The sequence below is a fragment of the Macrosteles quadrilineatus genome, unplaced genomic scaffold (assembly GCF_028750875.1).
Source record: "Macrosteles quadrilineatus isolate MER2022 unplaced genomic scaffold, UCM_ALF_1.0 Scaffold_6__1_contigs__length_79288215, whole genome shotgun sequence".
NCBI classification, from domain to species: Eukaryota; Metazoa; Arthropoda; class Insecta; order Hemiptera; family Cicadellidae; genus Macrosteles; species Macrosteles quadrilineatus.
In genome coordinates this window covers 26,458,577-26,479,003 of record NW_026542599.1, presented here as the reverse complement: position 1 = coordinate 26,479,003, position 20,427 = coordinate 26,458,577, and the positions used below count along the sequence as shown (strand labels likewise).

Here is a 20,427-nt window from a genome sequence, read left to right as displayed (position 1 = left end):
CCTTTCATGAAATTAAAAATTTGACAAGAGACTTCTCAACTGATGAAGTCCTTATTGTAAATTATTAAGAAATACCATTGATAGTCCATTTACCATTGAGAATATAATGTAGGCCTAGTTATTACACATCGTAAGTTGACATTACTTACATATTTTTCTAAGTATTTCTTATTAGCAATGAACCTAGGTTTATTATTTATATCTTATGTATGTCATATTAATTTGCATTTGTTCTCATTAGGAAACCAGTTGAAATTTCTCTTATGAGAACTTGTTGTGTAAACTGTTTATTCACGTCAAACAAAGTTGAATAAACGTCTCACATACTGGGCTGCTGTCGATACAGTAGTCAATCTATAGCTCCCTTCTTACTTGATACTATCGCAGTTAATTTGATTGACATGAAAGGCTGCATAGGTTACAGAAAATAATCCATTGTGTTTGTCTTGGTAAGAAGAGCGATATTTTCGATAGAACTCCATTATTTTTTATTCATCAGCTAACTAAATCAGCTTTAGGCAATAGAAATACATCGATTTTTTTTGTCTTTTAGTCTATATATTATTTTTGTAAATAGTAAAAGATCTCACACTAGTAAAAAATCAAAGTGAAGATAGTGGTACGACTTTGACACCAACAATATAAAAAAAATAATAAAAAATAAAATGGGGACCATTTTATTTTGATATTTTTGAATTAGAAATTTTCTAATTTTGTTATGAATGGTTTCCCTCTCAGTTTTAAACCCAACGTTTCAACCCATAAGCAGACAGTAGCCGAAATCCAAACCAGTTTGTTGATCGGATATACCCTGTCACTAACAACCAGGTGATCAAACATTTGATCAGATATCGGTGGTTTTGATATCCCGTTCCAAAGATCAACCGGTCTACTCTAACAACCAGTGTAGCGTAATTTCCTCATGGTGATTTTGGGTTTTAAATAGAGATTCTTATCGTACTTTATGAACTTTTATTACGTAGGATCCATAAATAAGTTAATAAACACGTGATTAACACAAACTGCGAAAATAACAAGAGCTTGATAATGCAGAAGGGGAGCTTGATAATGGTCTTAAGTTTAATTATTATAATATAGTACGGCGGTTTAGCTAGGATATTGTAAACTATTGTGCACTTTATGATAAAAGCACCAAATTTGGCACGGAGGTAAACCGATGTAATATGATCAAATTTAGATGTGGAGCCATCGGTCAACTGCCCCCTAGCGGCCGTGGCAGCCATTTTTCAAAATGGCCGCTACTGTATAGACAAAATACATTAGAAGTAAGATAAAATTGTCAAAAAACGTCCAATTTTGATGAAATTCGGCACAAACGTGTAGGATAGCATCAAGTGAGCTTGAACTCAAAAATCAGAATGATCGAACCATGGGATGCGATAGCACCACAAATTTTATGGGAGTTGACATTTTTCAAAAATAGGGTTTTTGCATTTTTTACAATAAAATCTTTGAATGATGAAATTATGACTTATTCCATGTTAAAGAGCTTAACAAAACAAACAATTTAGTTTTTTTGGATCATCAGTGTAGGTTAGATGGTTGCGGAGAAAATGAAAAAAATTACCTTAAAATTCCTCATGCTATTCTTATGGATACGTTGTCCTATGTTATTCTTATGGAGAATATATAAAATTACATATGAAGCTTATTTATGAATATATTTTGATGAAACTTGGTATTTGGCTTTATGTGGTTATAGTAAATAGATATTTGTTTAAAATACCCCAGTTGCATCAAACCTGCATACTCAGCACAATGTAAAACCTGGCAATATATCAGCTACAGTAGTAAAATGAATATATTTTAAGTTAGTGATTTTATCACTTTCTTGATAAAAATCTGTTAGACATTCACTGAGTGCGTAGGTTTGCTGTTACAGGGGTACTTTTCGAAGTTTTTTGCTTTTTGTTCCTGAGTTTTGTATCTGTTATAAAAACGTCGTATCCGAGAAGTCAACGTTTTCCTTGGTCACATGATGAGGGATAAAATAAATGGATGGTGGCAGGACCAGAGGTTGCAAGGCTCATTGAAGAGTTTAAGGAATCTAACCAAGACCAGTCACAAAACACAAAGCATGTTCTGTCATATAGTAGTATGACGAACCTTTCAATGGAGTGCATGGTGTCTTAAGTAACACGTTCTGGTGCAGTTGAGAGCAACGTGAGCGTCTGGGTAAGCTCAGGTAGCACTTTCCACACTGCCCATGCTGTCCTCCTTCCACGTCCGGCGAAGCAAGAGACCGTATCATAGCCCGTCAACGCATGGAACATCGGTAGAGCATCTGCCTTTTCAGGACCCAGAGCCCAAGCAGTCTCATGGGCCGCAAAGAAGCGGCCCATGAGACTTACCCCAGCCGAAGGACACCCACACATCAACGTCCGTATTCAAGGTACTTGCCAGCGCCACTGCCAGGACAACAACATCGGTGTCAACTGTGCAGAAGAGCATCGTCTTATGGCGATTGTGAGCAGCGTATACTATACCAACGTACTATACCCAACAACTGGGCCAGCTTCCTCAGAGTTGAAGAAAACAAGACAGAGCAGTTCGCTTTCCTCTCTGATGTCCTCTAACGACTCATTCCATCTTGCACACAAGGAGCTGTTCATCACTAAAGGCCCATGAGACTGCTTGGGCTCTGGGTCCTGAAAAGGCAGATGCTCTACCGATGTTCCATGCGTTGACGGGCTATGATACGGTCTCTTGCTTCGCCGGACGTGGAAGGAGGACAGCATGGGCAGTGTGGAAAGTGCTACCTGAGCTTACCCAGACGCTCACGTTGCTCTCAACTGCACCAGAACGTGTTACTTAAGACACCATGCACTCCATTGAAAGGTTCGTCATACTACTATATGACAGAACATGCTTTGTGTTTTGTGACTGGTCTTGGTTAGATTCCTTAAACTCTTCAATGAGCCTTGCAACCTCTGGTCCTGCCACCATCCATTTATTTTATCCCTCATCATGTGACCAAGGAAACCGTTGACTTCTCGGATACGACGTTTTTATAACAGATACAAAACTCAGGAACAAAAAGCAAAAAACTTCGAAAAGTACCCCTGTAACAGCAAACCTACATACTCAGTGAATGTCTAACAGATGTTTATCAAGGAAGTGATAAAATCACTAACTTAAAATACAGGGTGGTAAAAAAGTCCCTGGACAGTTAAATATTAAAAGAAATAATGCAGATAGAGCTACAATACTTGGTACAAAGTTACAGGGCATAAAACTCTATTTTAACACATATTCAGTGATCCAATAACTCTTCAGGGGGACGGCCCACAAGGAGTCGGAAGAAAATCTTAAATGGAAGCATATGAATGAATTGTAGAGAATGAAATTAAATGGAGATTATAAGAGGAGAAAAAAATGAACACACTTTTGGGATAGGAGAACAAGCACTGTTTTATTTACTTTTTGATACACAACATGTGTTAGCAATAGAGAATAATTTAATTTGATTAAGAACACATGTTAGTTGCAAGGAAAAGAGATGTACATTAAATAAAACATAGAGTGTTAAATAATATGAATGGTTAAAGTTTACTGAACATACCGGGGGCCTTGAATCCCCAGTGGATTCAACAAAAACAGTTCACGAATCCACAGTTGGCAGGGGAAACACTTTGTGGGCAGATCTTCTGAGGTTGCCACTTGATGTTTTTAAGTCTATCACTCGCACAACCCCATCAGCCCCTGGATGAACTGCTGTAATTCGAGCGAGAGGCCACGAGAGAGGTGGTGAGTCCATATGTACCAGAACAAGGTCACCCACTTCAAGATTTTTTGATTTCCGAGTCCACTTGGTACGTTGTTGCAAGTTGTTTAAGTATTCTAGGTGCCATCTATGCCATATGCGTTGATGAAATGCTTGAACTAGCTGCCATTGCTTGAGACGGTTTTCAGGAACTGTCAGGAGATTAGGTTCAGGTACTGCTGTGAGGGGTGCACCAATCAGGAAGTGTCCGGGAGTCAGTGCTGCGAGATCCGAAGGATCATTTGAAAGAGGTGTCAGTGGTCGGGAATTGAGCATTGCTTCGATTTGGGTCAACAATGTGATGAATTCAATGAGTGTTAAGACTGAGTTTCCCATTACTCGACGGAGATGATGTTTCACATTCTTTACAGACGATTCCCACAATCCTCCTTGATGCGGAGCGGCTGGTGGATTAAAATGAAAATTGATGCCTTTAAGTGAAGAGAATCGTTGAATCTTCCGTTTGGAGTCTTGACAATAAAGAGATTTTTCAACAATCTTGCGTAGGGTAGAGTCAGCACCAATGAAGTTGGACCCACAATCCGAGTAAATGTCGGAAGAATGTCCTCTGCGAGATACAAATCGAGTCATTGCAGCAATGAAAGATTCAGTCGTTAGGTCTGTTACTACTTCCAAATGTACAGCTTTCGTGACGAGGCAGATGAAAGTACAAAAGTATGACTTTATGTGTCTCACTGCCTTGAGGTTGAAGATTTTAACAGTAAAAGGCCCTGCATAATCTATGCCGGTGTGGAGGAAAGGTCGAGCAGGAGTTACACGAGACTGAGGGAGATCAGCCATGAGAGGACACACATTTCTAGGTTTGACTTTGAAACATCTGACACATTTATGGATACGAGAGCGTATGGCACAACGGGCAGACAGTATCCAAACATGTTTGTAAAGTAATGCTTGAGTAAGCTGAGGGCCTGAATGAAGATTGTAGATATGGTAGTGGTCAATGAGGAGATTTACCACATGATGCTTTTTTGGCAGAATAATGGGATGTCGAGCATCTTCAGGAAGTGATGTCTGAGAAAGACGTCCTCCAACACGCAATAATCCAAATGAGTCAATGAAAGGTGAAAGACGTTGTAAACGAGTGGAGCAAAATGATTTCCGTTTGAGGCAGTTGATTTCTTTTGTGAATACTTCTTTTTGTACAAGTTTAAAAATGTGATATTTTGTGTCTTTCAGTTCCTGTGTTGAGATGAAACCTTGGCGTTTTTCAGAACCTTTACAGTTGTGTATGAAACGAAGGACGTAAGCAAAAATCCTAAGAAGTCGTTCCCATGAAGAATATTTAATGAGAAGATTGGTCAGCGTAGATTCAGTGGTAGTTGACACAAGTACAGTTAGAGGAGTGTGTTTTACTTCATCTAATGTTGAGATATCTGTAGGTGAAAAAGTTACATCAGGCCAGTTTGAAGGGGGAAGAGAAAGCCAAGAAGGCCCTGACCACCAAAGGGGGTGAGACACAAGCTCAGTGGCTAGAATACCTCTTGAAGCACAATCAGCAGGGTTTTCCTTGCTAGGGATGTAACGCCAACAGTGATAGGGGACAAGTTCTTGTGTTTGGGCGACTCTGTTAGCCACGAATGTTTTCAGCCTGTAAGATGGAGTTTGAAGCCATGTCAAGGTTACTGAAGAATCACACCACAAATAACATTGGTTGAGTGAAATTAAGGGTTTGAATGAAGAACAACAGAAGTTTACGAGTTGAGCTAATAAGTGGGCAGCGCAGAGTTCTAATCGTGGAAGAGTCACCTTCTTGAGAGGGGCGACTCTAGTTTTAGATAAAACCATACGTTTAGTCACTTCTCCGTTGGGTTGGGAACATCGTACATAGACAACAGCTGAAAACCCACGTTCAGAGGCGTCTGAGAAGCCGTGAAGTTCAACACTAGAATTTGGAGAGATTTTCAATGCTCTAGGGATCTGAATGTCTGCAAGTGCTGGTATCGCTGAGATAAAGTTACTCCAAATTGCACTAAGTTCTGGAGTGAGAGGTTCATCCCATTGTAGACCGGTCGTCCAGAGAAGTTGAATAAAACATTTCGCTGTCATAGTACATGGGCTAAGAAATCCACAAGGATCGTATATTTTAGCGACTAGACTGAGAACGTGACGTTTAGTTAGTGTTTTTGGCGGTAGGTTGAGATGAAATGAAAAATTGTCCGAGTCTGGAGACCAGTGTAGGCCAAGAATTGAGAAATGGGGATCAGGTGTATTTTCAAGAAAGACTGGAGAGTCTTTATGAGTGTCTGGAAGAGACTGAAGAAGCTCGGGAGAATTTGAAGTCCATTTTCGAAGTTCAAAGTGTCCACGGTTGAGTAGTTGAATGAGTTGATTTTGAAGGTTCTTTGCTTCATCTACCGTGTCTGCTCCAGTTACAATGTCGTCTACGTAAGTCTGAGTGCGCAAGACATTTGCTGCTTCAGGGAAGTCTTTACCTTCGTCTTCAGCTAACTGGTGGAGGGTACGAATCGCTAAGTAGGGTGAGCTATTTACTCCAAAAGTCACTCGAGTGAGTTTGTATGTGGATATATCTTCAGAGGGATTGTCACGCCACAAGACGAGTTGGAACAGTTGATCGGAAGGTTTGATTAAGATTTGAAGATACATTTGGCGAATATCGCAAGTGAAAACGATATTGTGTGTTCTGAAATGTAGCAATATATCACAAATGTTGGTCTGTAATTTAGGGCCGGTCATGAGAGAATCATTGAGGGAAATTCCAGAGCTGGTTTTGCAGCTTGCATCATAAACGATTCGGAGTTTAGTTGAGGTACTGGATGGTTTCACAACTGCATGGTGTGGCAAGAAATAGTGAGGAGAGTTGATATCTAGATGAGGTAGTTTTACCATATGACCTTGAGAGATGTGTTCATTTATATTGTCAGAGTAAGATTTATACAAATCAGGAGAGAGTGTAAAACGTCGTTCAAGTGAGTGAAAACGTCGTTCTGCGATGAGTTTGGAAGATCCTAAAGGTGGATGATTTTCTTTAAATGGTAGCTGAACTAAGTAACGGCCATTTTCGTCCCTAGAGTGGGTAGCTTTAAACAGATCTTCACACTGTTGCTCTTCAACCGATATCTTTGAGGGTACAGATAATTCCTCTAATTTCCAAAATTTCTGTAGAGAGTTATGCAATTCGTTGTCAACCGTTGAGAGCAGAGAGATGGATGGAGTGTTGGCAGGCTGGGAATCGGTTGAACAAGGTGCATTCCCCATAACAACAAAGCCAAAGTGAGTTCCCATCATGTTAGGCATGTTAGGGCCGAGAGAATAGTTTTCATTCGTTAAAAGAAGAGGGAAGAGAGAAGCTCCGATCAGCATGTCAATGGGCCCTGATAAGTGGAAGCTGGGATCAGCAAGGGGGTAAGGTTTTACTTTCAATAGAACTCTTTGTGATATTTGAGATCTAGGGAGATTGACAGATATTTTATCAAGTATGTGCACTTCATGGTTGGATGCAACTAATTTTCCTGCCAGTGTGTTAACAGTGAGGTTCACAATACCCTTTGTGAGAGTTGGAGATTGAGAAAGACCAACTACTTGTAAGTTGGATTTGAAACGAGGTGCATTCAGTAGTTGAGCAGCTTTTTCACTAATAAAATCACACATGCTGCCACTATCAATCAATGCTCTGAACACATGAGAAACGTTATTTTGAGCAGTAACTTTAACCAGTGTTGTGCCTAAAATTACAGTTTTAGGGATTTGATTAGCAGGACTGGCTTCCTGTGAGCAAAGAGATACGGTAGGTTTTTCATTCGAAACATGAGTGGTTGATGGTTGTGATGATGTAGAACCTTGAGATGTCTTGTCATGTTCAAAATGAAGTAAGGTGTGATGACGTTTGTGGCATTTGAAGCAAGATGCTTTAGACTTACATGTTTTAACAGCATGTTTTCCGAGGCAAGAGACACATCTGTTGTTGTCCTTTACGGTTTCAAAACGTTCATTTGAAGAAAGAGAGAGAAAGCTAGGACAAGCATAAACCTTGTGGCCAGTTGATGAGCAGACAAAGCAGGGAAATGAGAAAGGATTTTTTGAGTTGTCTTGATTTGATGGAGTTGGAGTAGAGACCATTGTAACTTTCTGAGCTTGAATGAAAGAGGGCTTGGAGGATGTGAAAGATTTGGGTTTAAAATTTGAATAGTGGTTGTTCGTACTTTGAGCAAACTTAGTATGTAACACAGCATCTTCCATTTGGTTACACTCTTGATTAAGAAATTTGACTATTTCGACTACTTCTGGTAGAGAATGTGTTTCGCATTTTATATTAATTCTAAAAGCCTCTAGTTGTTTTAGAAGGTCATTGTCTAGTTTTCGTAAGAGTATGGTGGACAACAGAGGGTTAGAGTTAGAAGTAATGTCACAGTCAAGAGCTTTAAGTGCTTCTGTGTGTTCATAAAACAAGTTGAGGAACGTTCTGAGACATTTGTTTGAGGTAGAGGAAATGTCCGGTAGGTCGATCAGTTTGTTTAGGTGAAGTGTAGTTAACCTTCGGGTGTTGTGGTATCTGTCTCTGAGGAGCTGATAGGCAATTGAGTAATTGGCTGAAGTGATACTGAAAGCTTTTACGAGATTTAGTGGTTCATTTTTGAGCACGCTGAGAAGATATTGAAATTTAGTGACGTTTGAAATGCTTTCATTCAGATGGATGCTAGTGTCAAATAAGTTGATGAAACTTACCCACTGTAGAGGAGAACCATCAAACGTGATGAGGTCTAGTTTTGGGAGTCTTACGTGAGCAGATGATGAAGCTGAGATGTCACTAATTCTTGTTGAATCTTTACTTTCTTCTGGAACATCTTGCGGCTGCTGTTGGAGAAGGGCTTCAATCCGAGACTTGGCTTCGACGAATAGCAGTCGCAGTTTGTCTTCAGTGTCACTTACTGCATCCAAATCTAATTCTTCTGATATATGTTCCAAGGCTCTTTCCAGGTAATTTTCATAGGCTTCATGTTTCTTTTCTAACTGGTTCGAGAAGTTGTTTAAAGTTCTGATTTGTATCACTGACAAGATTGAGGGGGAAAGTGTTTCAAGCTCTTAGATTTGAGAATCTTTTCAAAAGAATTTTGTATGAGAAGGGTTGATTTGTTGAAGTTTGAGAGTGAAATTGATCTGGTAGCCATATTGGACAAAACAGATGGAGTGAAACTTTACTAAGAATTAGATAGAGTTTGTGACACTATGAGAGTGGGGAGAAACATAAAGAGATTGAATGATAAAATAAAGATATTTCGATAGCTTGAAAGTGTTCTGAAAATTGAATCCAAAGAGTGAAATTCAAAATCCAGGCTCGATTAGGACCAATGAATGAATTGTAGAGAATGAAATTAAATGGAGATTATAAGAGGAGAAAAAAATGAACACACTTTTGGGATAGGAGAACAAGCACTGTTTTATTTACTTTTTGATACACAACATGTGTTAGCAATAGAGAATAATTTAATTTGATTAAGAACACATGTTAGTTGCAAGGAAAAGAGTTGTACATTAAATAAAACATAGAGTGTTAAATAATATGAATGGTTAAAGTTTACTGAACATCATAGGTCAATATCAATTAAAGGTCTTTTTTAGTAGAATACAATGCCGCAAACCGCACTTCAAAAGGTTGACCCTGCACAAAATGACAGTTGTTCAAAGATTCATTTAATTTACATTGCTATTATACGCTTTATCCTCAGGGGGCACAGCTCTAGGAATCGGAAGAAAATTGTTAACGTAAGCATAGGTCGATATGCACATCAAATTAAAGGTCTTCACTAGTAGATTACGATGCCTTAAATTCAAGCTCAAAAGAATGCCTGAGTAAAAAATGGCAGTCGTTCAAAGATTCAAAATGGCGGATTCAAGAAATCTCTGAACATCTGCCATTTTGCGCAGGATCAACCTTTTGAAGTACGGTTTTCGGCATTGTATTTTACTAAAGAAGACCTTTAATTTGATGTGCATTTTGACCTATGCTTCCTTTTAAGATTTTCTTCCGACTCCTTGTGGGCCGTCCCCCTGAAGAGTTATTGGATCACTGAATATGTGTTAAAATAGAGTTTTATGCCCTGTAACTTTGTACCAAGTATTGTAGGTCTATCTGAATTATTTTTTAAAATATTTAACTGTCCAGGGACTTTTTTACCACCCTGTATATTCATTTTACTACTATAGCTGATATATTGCCAGGTTTTACATTGTGCTGAGTATGCAGGTTTGATGCAACTGGGGTATTTTAAACAAATATCTATTTACTATAACCACATAAAGCCAAATACCATGTTTCATCAAAATATATTCATAAATAAGCTTCATATGTAATTTTATATATTCTCCATAAGAATAACATAGGACAACGTATCCATAAGAAAAGCATGAGGTATTTTAAGGTAATTTTTTTACATTATCTCCGCAACCATCTAACCTACACTGATGATCCAAAAAACTAAATTGTTTGTTCTTTTAAGCTCTTTAACATGGAATAAGTCCTGATTTCATCATTCAAAGATTTTATTGTAAAAAATGCAAAAACCCGATTTTTGAAAAATGTTAACTCCCATAAAACTTGTGGTGCTATCGCATCCGATGGTCCGATCATTCTTATTTTTGAGTTCAAGCTCACTGATGCTATCCTACACGTTTGTGCCAAATTTCATCAAAATCGGACGTTGTTTGACAATTTTATCTTACCTCTATTGTATTTTGTCTATACAGTGGCGGCCATTTTGAAAAATGGCTGCAACGGCCGCTAGGGGGCAGTTGGCCGATGGCTCCACATCTAAATTTGATCATATTACATCGGTTTAAATCTTTGCCAAATTTGGTGCTTTTATCAAAAAGTGCACAATAGGTTAGCTAATCCGCCGTACTAATAATGCTTAGTTTCCAATAAAGTTTGAACAATTATAAATATGTAAATTAATATTTACTTCCTAAAGCTGCTCTAATAAATCAGATTTTCAGAGTAACTCCTGTTATTCTCAGTCTAATATACCGAATTATCATCGCATATATTTTATGGCAGTAATTTATCATATGTAGATAAAGTTCAGCTATTTTTTGTTTGTTTCTTTTTTAAATAAATGAATTCACAGCTAAATATAATAAAATTAAAGTTATAAGTTTGTTTAATGTGCCATATATAGAGATAAAACGTATAAACAAAGCTCCTACGTCCAATAAAGTATTCAATAGCTAGAATGGATGAAATAATTACCCCCAGTAGAACCATGATAGCAAGACTGTATTATAATTGATAGATAGAATAAAAGCTATGATGGTTGATAATTTAACACTATGGTTATTTCGTCTTTACTAATTTACTTTGCATTGAATAATTTAGTAATACACTTAAAAAAATCATTAGACCTATTATTAGGTTTTTAACAGCAATTTAACTGCAAAACACACATTATGACAAAAACACCCCCAGGTTATTTAAGGCGGGCTCTACATTTCCGGGTACATTTTAGGTGTTTATGTGAGAAACGATTCCCCTAAAATAGCGCCAAGGTGCGAATTTCCCTGGAGGCTCGGCGGGATTTTCTACAACATAGTTTTATCGCAGGGTTTGTTTATACTGTCACCATAGTTACAAATAACAACTTTACCCAGACAAAAAATATAATATGGTAATGTTTCCTCAATATATAAAATATGAATTACATTTATTGCTTAATTTGTTGTTTCGTTTGTGGAGAGTATTTGTGTGAATTTTAAAAGAATGGTTTATTAGTATTTTAAGTTGATACTGCATTTAGAGGAAATTTCGCTTTAACAACTTAGTAAAAACCGTACCTTAAATACCTTAATAGCAAGTGGCAGCATGTTTTAAAACCCTCATGAGATAAAGAGTGATGCGTAATGTTTTATTGAGATTTTACACCAAAAGAAAAACATTACAATTTATATAAAAACTAGCAGAGTACCCGTCCTTCGTACGGGGTTGGAATATAAGTATAAAATGCTTATTGCAGTTATACTTAAGCTTTGCGTTTGTAATAAGGGAGGACACAGTTTGATACAATTTGCTTTTTTAAATTTACAGTATTCTATAGTATTACACATCTACCATAGCCATAATGTTCTACCACTTCACCTAAACAATAGAGAAAAATAAATTATCAACAATTCGCAAAATATCACAAATTATTCATGAAATGAAAAACATAAACATAGCTGTAAACACTCCTACTTTGACAGTTCTCATTGCGAATCACAGTTTTTTGTTGTTGCTTAGAAATTAGCTGTTTTCATAAATGAAAAAAAAAAAATATAGTGCTGCACCCTGTTGGTAAATCTTATAACTTTTTAATGCTTTTCCATATCATAGTACCAACTTTTTTAGTTAAAACAGCTGACTAAATTCTTTAATTCCCTTTAAATATGAATACTCATAAGGTTAACATGGGGAATTACAGAGCCACTGGGGCAGAGCCCGAAAGGATTTTTGAGATAAGAATATGCCTATATGTTAATCGGGAATGTAAGCTATCATCATGCCAAATTTCAGCTCGATCCGTCCAGTGGTTTATGCGTGATTGAACTTCAAACACACAAACAAACACACAAACTTTCACATTTATAATATTAGTAAGATACAGTTTAACACATACAAAAATTACTTCAAAACAATAATTTTTATATAAGGAGTCATATTATTTTATTCAGAACGTTTTTAATCAACAAATGTACCAAATTGTGTCGACTCCAACCATTTATTTTGTCGCGCATTATTGATAAAACAGCACTTTTCCTTGCCGTGGGACAGAAAACATTTCAAACTCTAGGAGGGCCTGGCGGAAAAACTATTGATTTATAATTTGCTTTCGGTCTGTAAACGAACTGCTTGCGTCGGACATGGTGATGGATGAGTGTTGTAAGAGTGTTTTACACACGTGTGTGAAAAATTAATGTAAAAGAAAGATATCCGGGCTGTAGACTTTGGTAATTCACTAACCCACTGTAACAATCATATCGTATATATAAACCACCCGTAAGGTTCATAAAATTATGATTAACTTTTTTACCATAAATTATTTGTACTTAGAAAAAACTAAGCGAAAAAATACTGTAAACTTTATTTCTAATTTTTTTTCTATTGGTCCTCAGCATGTAATATCTTAAATAAGTATATTTAAATATATTCACGGATATTCTAAAAATATTCAATTAACTATCAAGTTACCATTATATAGTAAAAGTATTATGTCATTGAAAGTTGGATTGAAAAAAAAGTTTAAGAAAAATAATATACCTTATATAAATTCTTATATATACTTCAAGGTATTCAATTAAAATGTTATGTTACTTTAAAATCACCATAACATGTGCACCTCTTGATAAATGTATTCCTACTGTAGTTTGGAATATTATATCGAATTTAAAACAATAACATGGTCCTAACTTCGAACAAACCATTGTAGTAACTGCCAATGATTCAATAATCATTGAATTTTGTTTTTAAGAGAGTACAGGTTTTGTTTTGTTGAATCAATTTTGTTATGAGCAATAATTAATTTTCATCCATTAAATACTGTTGATTCAAATTGGATGGAGGGACCAGATTCATGAATGTAACTGGATGTGTTCTCCGTGAAGTATTAACGTTTTAACAATATTTACAAATATGTTTCGTTGAAGGATTAACAGTTTTTTTTTCAAAAACTCCTCTTTCGCTAATCCTACCTTAATAATCCCTACAGTCTAACAATTTAACAGTCATCAGTTAATAAATTATTGCAAACTAGGTTTTCTATAGTATTCATTCAAAACTACTGATATCAGACTAATTGTATTTTTTTTCTGAAATTATTTTCCAAATCCTCCACGATAATGCTGACCAAAACATTTGCTAGACACGTGACGTGTAAGCATTAATGTTCAGGCTTATGTATTTATTTATAACTATCCATGAAGTGTGCTACGTTAAAACCTCAATGTTATGTATGACAAAACGTAATATATACGACTAAGGATGTGGCACTTTCCACGCAACCCGTAGTGCGATTCAACTTCAAAGGATATTGAAAGGAAAAACACACCGTACATTTTTGCTCCACCTACTTCATTTTTGGGAAATCACAACTTCACTATTGCGTACACAAGTTCATTCCACTACATCAAGTAGGTACCTACATTACAAGGCAACGACTCCAGTGTAGCGGGTCTGGCAACGCATTCCTTTCAGTAATTGTGTGTCTTGGGAAAATATTTAGAAACTTTCCCAAGAGGCGCCCAAAAGTCTTTGTACGACCTCGAAAAGAATTCGTCGAGGAGGTCAATGTCGCTTCGTGGGAGTTGGATCAGAACTACTGTTAAGACAAGTTGTTTCTATTACCAGAGAAATCGAATGCGGAAGACGGAAATGAGCGTGTTTCAACTGAAATCCAGAATGCTGAGGATGAGTGTGAGATGGAGATGCCTTTTCTAGATTTGTCACTGGTTGAGGCCTCCGGCGTTACAAAACCCCCAATTACCTAATGCAGCTGCAAAAGGAGCAAACACACCACTTCAAAAAGTTGTACAGTATTTCTTGAAAAAGATTCTTATTACTAAGAAGTGTTAACTTTAATAAAAATCCATTAAAAATTTTCTAAACTTGTAAAAAGATTCAGTCATGTGAATAAACCAAACGTCACATTTAATTTATGACACGTTTTATTGGATTGAATTTTACTCCCAATGCATTCAAATAAATCGAACAATCAATACGTACAAATCAGTACAGAAAAAGACGAACTGCTCAAATGTGTTTTGAAACGGCTCAACTTAACACTGTTGATGATAAATGTGTTGGTGTGTTTCTTTTTGCCGTAAAAAACAAGAGCGACAGGTTCAGCTTGCTATTGACAGCCTATGAGTGATCGAGTCTCGGTAATATGAACAATGTTGTAACCTGTGTTGGAGAACAAAGAGGGTAAAAAGTTTATGACAAGGTCAAACTTTACTTTGTGGTTTTATTCTGTATTTGCGAATTCGTCTATAAATTCTTAACTAAGGTAAAGCATTAATTCACTGCAACTAGGTGTACTTAAGTTTTTTGATATTTCGTAAAAATATTATTAACCACATGTGCTTATATTTTAGCTATCCATAACTCACAAGTAATCAGCGCTTAAATTCAACCAGTTTGTGGAGGAACCTTACTAGTAACATTTTTTAATAGTTAGAAACGTTTAATTGTTTTTGAAATTTCATCGATCTGTCTGTCTTTGAAATGTATGACTTTGAATGATATTGCTTTGAAATAAATTTTCGGAACAGTGCGTGCACGGTATTGTTCCTAGAGAATCGGGGTGAAATCTCGCCAATAATAATGACTTTTTGTTGTGGGATAGATAGCACAGTTTAGAGTCTAACTTAGGCTCTACGACTTATCAATTATTAAAATACCAAGGATAGTTTTGTCAGGAGAAAATACCATTGGGTTTTAAATTGATAAACTAAGAGGTTGGCATACAGGAATGTACAATAAATAGCTTTTTCATTTGCAGTCGCTTACTTTAAAACTTTGTCACCCATTCACACCATCTCCTTCTCTACAAACCAAGCAAAAAGCTTAGATATTGCTAGGTGTTTCATAAATTCAAAAAATTGTTTGCAAAGCAATTTACAAGCATTTATAGACCAATGCTTGAGTTAGTATGTTTAAGTTGGTTTAGAACCAAATACCCCTTTACGCATTTGAACACGTAAGTTTACATGATGAATGGTCTATGCAGCTTAATACGTCAACTCGAGCAGATAACTCCTCAGAGTTGTAGCAGTGTTGGGGAATTACTTGACTAATGTAGGGCTAAACAGACCAACTGTGATACCTTCGTACTACGACTGTGGTTGATATGGCTCAAATGGTAAAAACTTATCCCCACCACAGTAAACCTGCAGACTAAGCAAATTTCCACTTGCCTGAGTGAGTATTAACTATATATTAATGGATTATATATTAATGATAAGTAATTGAAATATCTATATGGCTATATGATAAATAAATTGTATAATACCATGATGGTTGTACAGTTTTTGTAAATTTTTTGATTTGTATAATCCACATTTAACTCGATAATTACTATGGATATAAGGCAATCAATATTGATTGTCTCTGGCCAACGAATGTCTGGCCCAATAAGAGAATGACTTATAAATGAGAGAATCCAATTATCCTAATAGGTTTAATGAAGATGTGTGAGACAAGTGGAATACATGGGTAGGTTTAAATTAAAGTGTATTACCACTAACATCTGATCAATGCATTCTTCTTTTACATTATATCTTTCCCTTCACTGCGTAGCTTTAAAAAAATATTGTTGAATAACTAGTTTGAATACGATAAACTGGTTTTTGACTATGGATACTCACAAAACTACTTTAAAAACTAACACATAAAACGTTTAAGTAATATGATTCAAAAAACTTTTAAATTTCATCGAATGATAATTGAAATTTTCAATTCTAGTAAATTTTGCTAAAAACCATAGAACCATTTACCGGAGTTTTGCTGTTTACTTACTGGACACTCTATATACAGTATAATAAAAGTTTTATATCGGTTTATGATTCATACAGGTAGTAATATGGCATAGATAAGATTATAAAAGTGTAGTTTGGTAAGTTATTTCTATTTTGGCTTTTTAAATGAAATCCAATGGGTAAAATAATAATATGCATAATTCATGGAAGTCACTCACAACAAAGTACTACACCAATCCGTCAATTATTTTATCAATTATTTATCAAGGTATTATAAAGTTTTTAAAAAACTAAATACCATTACGAAATTACGAATTTGTAAAACAACAACTAACTGTTTTTGGACAAAAAAGAAAAAAGCTAAACTCTAGTGTCAAATTATTTCTTGAGTTTTAATTTAAAAAATTTAATTTATCTGTTGTAAAACAATTTGTATACAAAGTATTGAGATTGAAAGGAAAAACTTGGGGTTACATTGGGAATTGAAAAGTTCCGATTTACTTTTTCCAACGACTAAGTTCTAAGCCTCATATTATCAGCAAAGGACAATCACTCATAGTCTGTCAATAGCACACATTCCCCTCCGCTCTTATTTTTCTACTTTGCTTGAATTAATTTTCAAAAGGAGGTCAAATATTTCATAACTTCAATCATGACGAGTAGTGATAACTTTTTTTAATTACTCAAATATCGTGGGCTTTAAATTTGTAATGCTAATGCAATTGGAAACATGGTTTTAATGAATTAAATAACTGTGTAATTTTGTGTTCTACAAACTCATTTTATTGCTACATGAAATAATGTTTATGGTCAGAATTAAAGCAATGTGTATAATATCATTAGGGGACGTCTATTAGAGCTATTTAGTTATTTGTATGGATGTAATGTATGAACGACTTATCATTGGTACGACCTGAGCTTGATCAGAGGCTTATTCTACTCTAATATTCGTTATACTGGAGCTAAAACCGCTTTTTAAATAGATGTTTGCAGGTTAGGGCCTAGTAGTATATTTCACTACTAGTTCAACGAGCTTTTGAAACCCTATCGAGCCCCGAAATGGGGCTTTTTGACGAGTATTGAACGACTCTTTTCACCACGATAAAAAACTATTAAAAAAAACAAAAAAATAAAAAAAACTTTAGTTGTAACTTAGTTTGTAGATTTTTGTAACAGTTTCACTAATGTCAAAAAAACAATCCTACAAGAGTAAAGTTTGTTTATACGGTATAAAAGTCCAATGACATCATTGATAAACTACTTGATGAAAAATGTTTTTTAATCAGTTTCCTGTCGATAATTTATATAATATTGAAGGTTGATATTAAGGACCCTTTTAATTTCGATTGGAATTAGTTTATACTCGAAGAAAGTATAAAATTATGGCCTACAATATCAGTTATCTGTTTCCTTCCGATTTATGCTGTCTTGTCAACTTTTTATATAGGCTAACTTGGCACGACCATTCTTCTCGCTTTTTAAACTAAAACTAAACAATGAACTAACGAAAATTCTAAATAAGCCTATTGCTAACATTGAATTAAGCATTTTATCATAACATGAAAATATACTAGTTACATTTTAATTATGTTTTAAAAAAAGGAACAGTTTAAATGGCGCTATCATGGATATTAAAAAGAATTTGGCTAATTAATTTACCTGTGTGTTCACTTGGTATGTAAATATTGTAATTGTTACTTATCTGAAATAATGTTGTATTTTCGAAAGCATTTTTATTTCAGAGTTTAATACATACAGGTCAAGAAGTACACATACTTAAACAAACAACTAATATGTATTTTCCCTTACTTCTCCTTTTTACAATTTGAGGATTTTAAAATATCTTAAGAGTTCTATGATAGTTTATAAGAATTAAATTGAATTGTTGAACCAATAGTGTAAACTGTCAACCATTTCTTTATTTTCCAGACATTATTTAACAATTTAAAAAGGTAACGGAATGCACTTCATACGAGTCGTAGGCAATCGCGTATATATTTTTTCAAATGTTAGTAAAAATATAAGAACGGATGAGTATGTTTTTACCTACAAAACATAAATATATTATTTTAAGATTAAAATGAATGTCTACCTAAATTAGTGACGTTATGTTATCCGTGAAAATTATTCGAAAACTGAAAAGTATCTCCTTATCTTATTACTAGTAAAGGACGGTAGAGGAATATTACCGAGGCTCTGTTGAGCGTTGACATGCCAAAAAAGCGTTGCGCAAGCAAATTGGTTTCCAAAGCAATTGACATTTTGTAACGAAAATTGAGATTGAATTTTAGAGACGTTTCCCGTTGCGTCAGCATCTATTGTATTTGGAAAAGGGACAGTGAATCTTGTGATGAAAAACGGATATCTGAAACCTGTCTAAAAATAATGTCTTTGATTTGTAAGCAAAATTGTGTTTGAAAATTGTTTATTTTTAAACGTAAATAATTCTTAAAAGACATAAAAGCAAAACCTTGTATGAATTAATTTTTTAAATTTTATTATTCCTATTTAATCTGTCTGAAAAGTGTTTTATTTTATTTTATGTGATCAAATTATAGAACCTATGGTATACAATTTAAAAACCATACATTAAATTAAATGATAGAAATATATTATGGCCCAGATAATAGTGTAAATGAATCCTATTTTACAAAATTGAACGGAATTTTAACTGTCTTTTTGATGATAACATTTTAAAATTAATTACTGAAACTGTGGACATTTTCTTTGTAGCCACTTCTGTGAAATATTTCTTGTCTGCTTTGTATTTCAATTTAAAACTTAATTACTTGTCATTTTCAACATTCTTTGACATAAACAAAATTAAAATGAGTGTTTGAAAACTAATTTTTTTATGTTACAGTCGTATTATGTGATACATACCGTGCACTGTTGTAAATTAAAATTATATTTTTAAGTTTTCATAATTTCAGTTGATTTCTCTGTTTTAATAGTTTAATATGTGTAATGAAAAAAACTAATATTTTCTCCGTTTGAAATCAGTTTATTTTTGTTAGATTTCGTTTATGTTGTTTACAGTAAACTTACGTAGACTAGAACTAGAAAGTCAAATAAAATCTGCTGATGTTTTACACAATCAGTCTAGTAGAAATGGAGCAATATGGTTACAGAACATATAAATTATGTAGGTTAATTAATTTGAAATATTTTTCATAAAAGAACGTCATGGCAGATTAGCTTAAAACTATTATTGTATGTATACTAAGTAAACATATTTTCTATATATTAGGTAGAAATTGTAAAAATTATAATTTTTTTTTTAATAGTGTTCATTTGTGAGTTCAATATAGTTATTATTATTATTTTATTATTATTATTTATTATTATTTATATAAATTTAAAATTAAAATTATAATAGCTTTCAAAATATAAATAAATATACCACTCATACCCTCAAGAACTAACTGCAATACATATTAAATAAACAATTAATTTGCAACTTATTATTTAAAATACAGATCTTATGATTTTCGATCATCTTACTTAAGATTACACTTAAGTCATTGCTTTAAATAACAATTGGTTTGTGAAATTAATAATTCCGGTAAGATGCAAATGTTAAAATTCAATTAAGTTTACTGGCCAAAAAATACACGCTAAACAATAATAATGATTTCTTAAAAGAAGTTTGTATTCATGAGTTAATGTGAATTAAAGCCAAGCTCATTAATAAAGCGAAATGTGTATTTAAGCTTTTTTCCTTTCCTTTTTTGGGATTGTTCCAAACGCGACATGTAAGCGGGCCAAAACAGTGTAATGAATGGACATGTGTTACGTCATGTTCTTTTATTTAACTCTATTATATCACCTGGATAAAATCTTTAGAACTATTTGTATAAATAAATAAGTCAAAGAAAATTTTATATTAAAAAACGTAAATATATATTGAGTAACCATCGTTTTACTACTATTGTTTCTTTTTCTTGTTTAGATAAGGCGAAAAGATAATCCATTTTAATAATACTCAATATAAAACAGAAATACTATTGTTATTGGATGTTCTACATTTACATTTTATTAGAGATGTTTTACTAAAACGTATATTTTAGTTACTGCAATCACCTAAAATTCTACATCATTAAGGTTGCATTGACTTAAGGCATGCTTAGGTCAATCTGTAACCCTGTTGGGGTTCTGCAAGA

General features: G+C 34.4%; 1 protein-coding gene across 1 annotated transcript; it reads right to left on the bottom strand.

Annotated features, from left to right (window-relative positions):
- Positions 1 to 3,622: 3,622 nt before the first annotated feature.
- Positions 3,623 to 11,024, bottom strand: LOC128997414 (uncharacterized). The gene is made up of 2 exons (XM_054423052.1): positions 11,010 to 11,024; positions 3,623 to 8,773 (listed from the first exon to the last, which is right to left on the bottom strand). Exons 1-2 carry the CDS (start codon positions 11,022 to 11,024, stop codon positions 3,623 to 3,625), a joined length of 5,166 nt encoding a protein of 1,721 aa, XP_054279027.1.
- Positions 11,025 to 20,427: the final 9,403 nt, after the last annotated feature.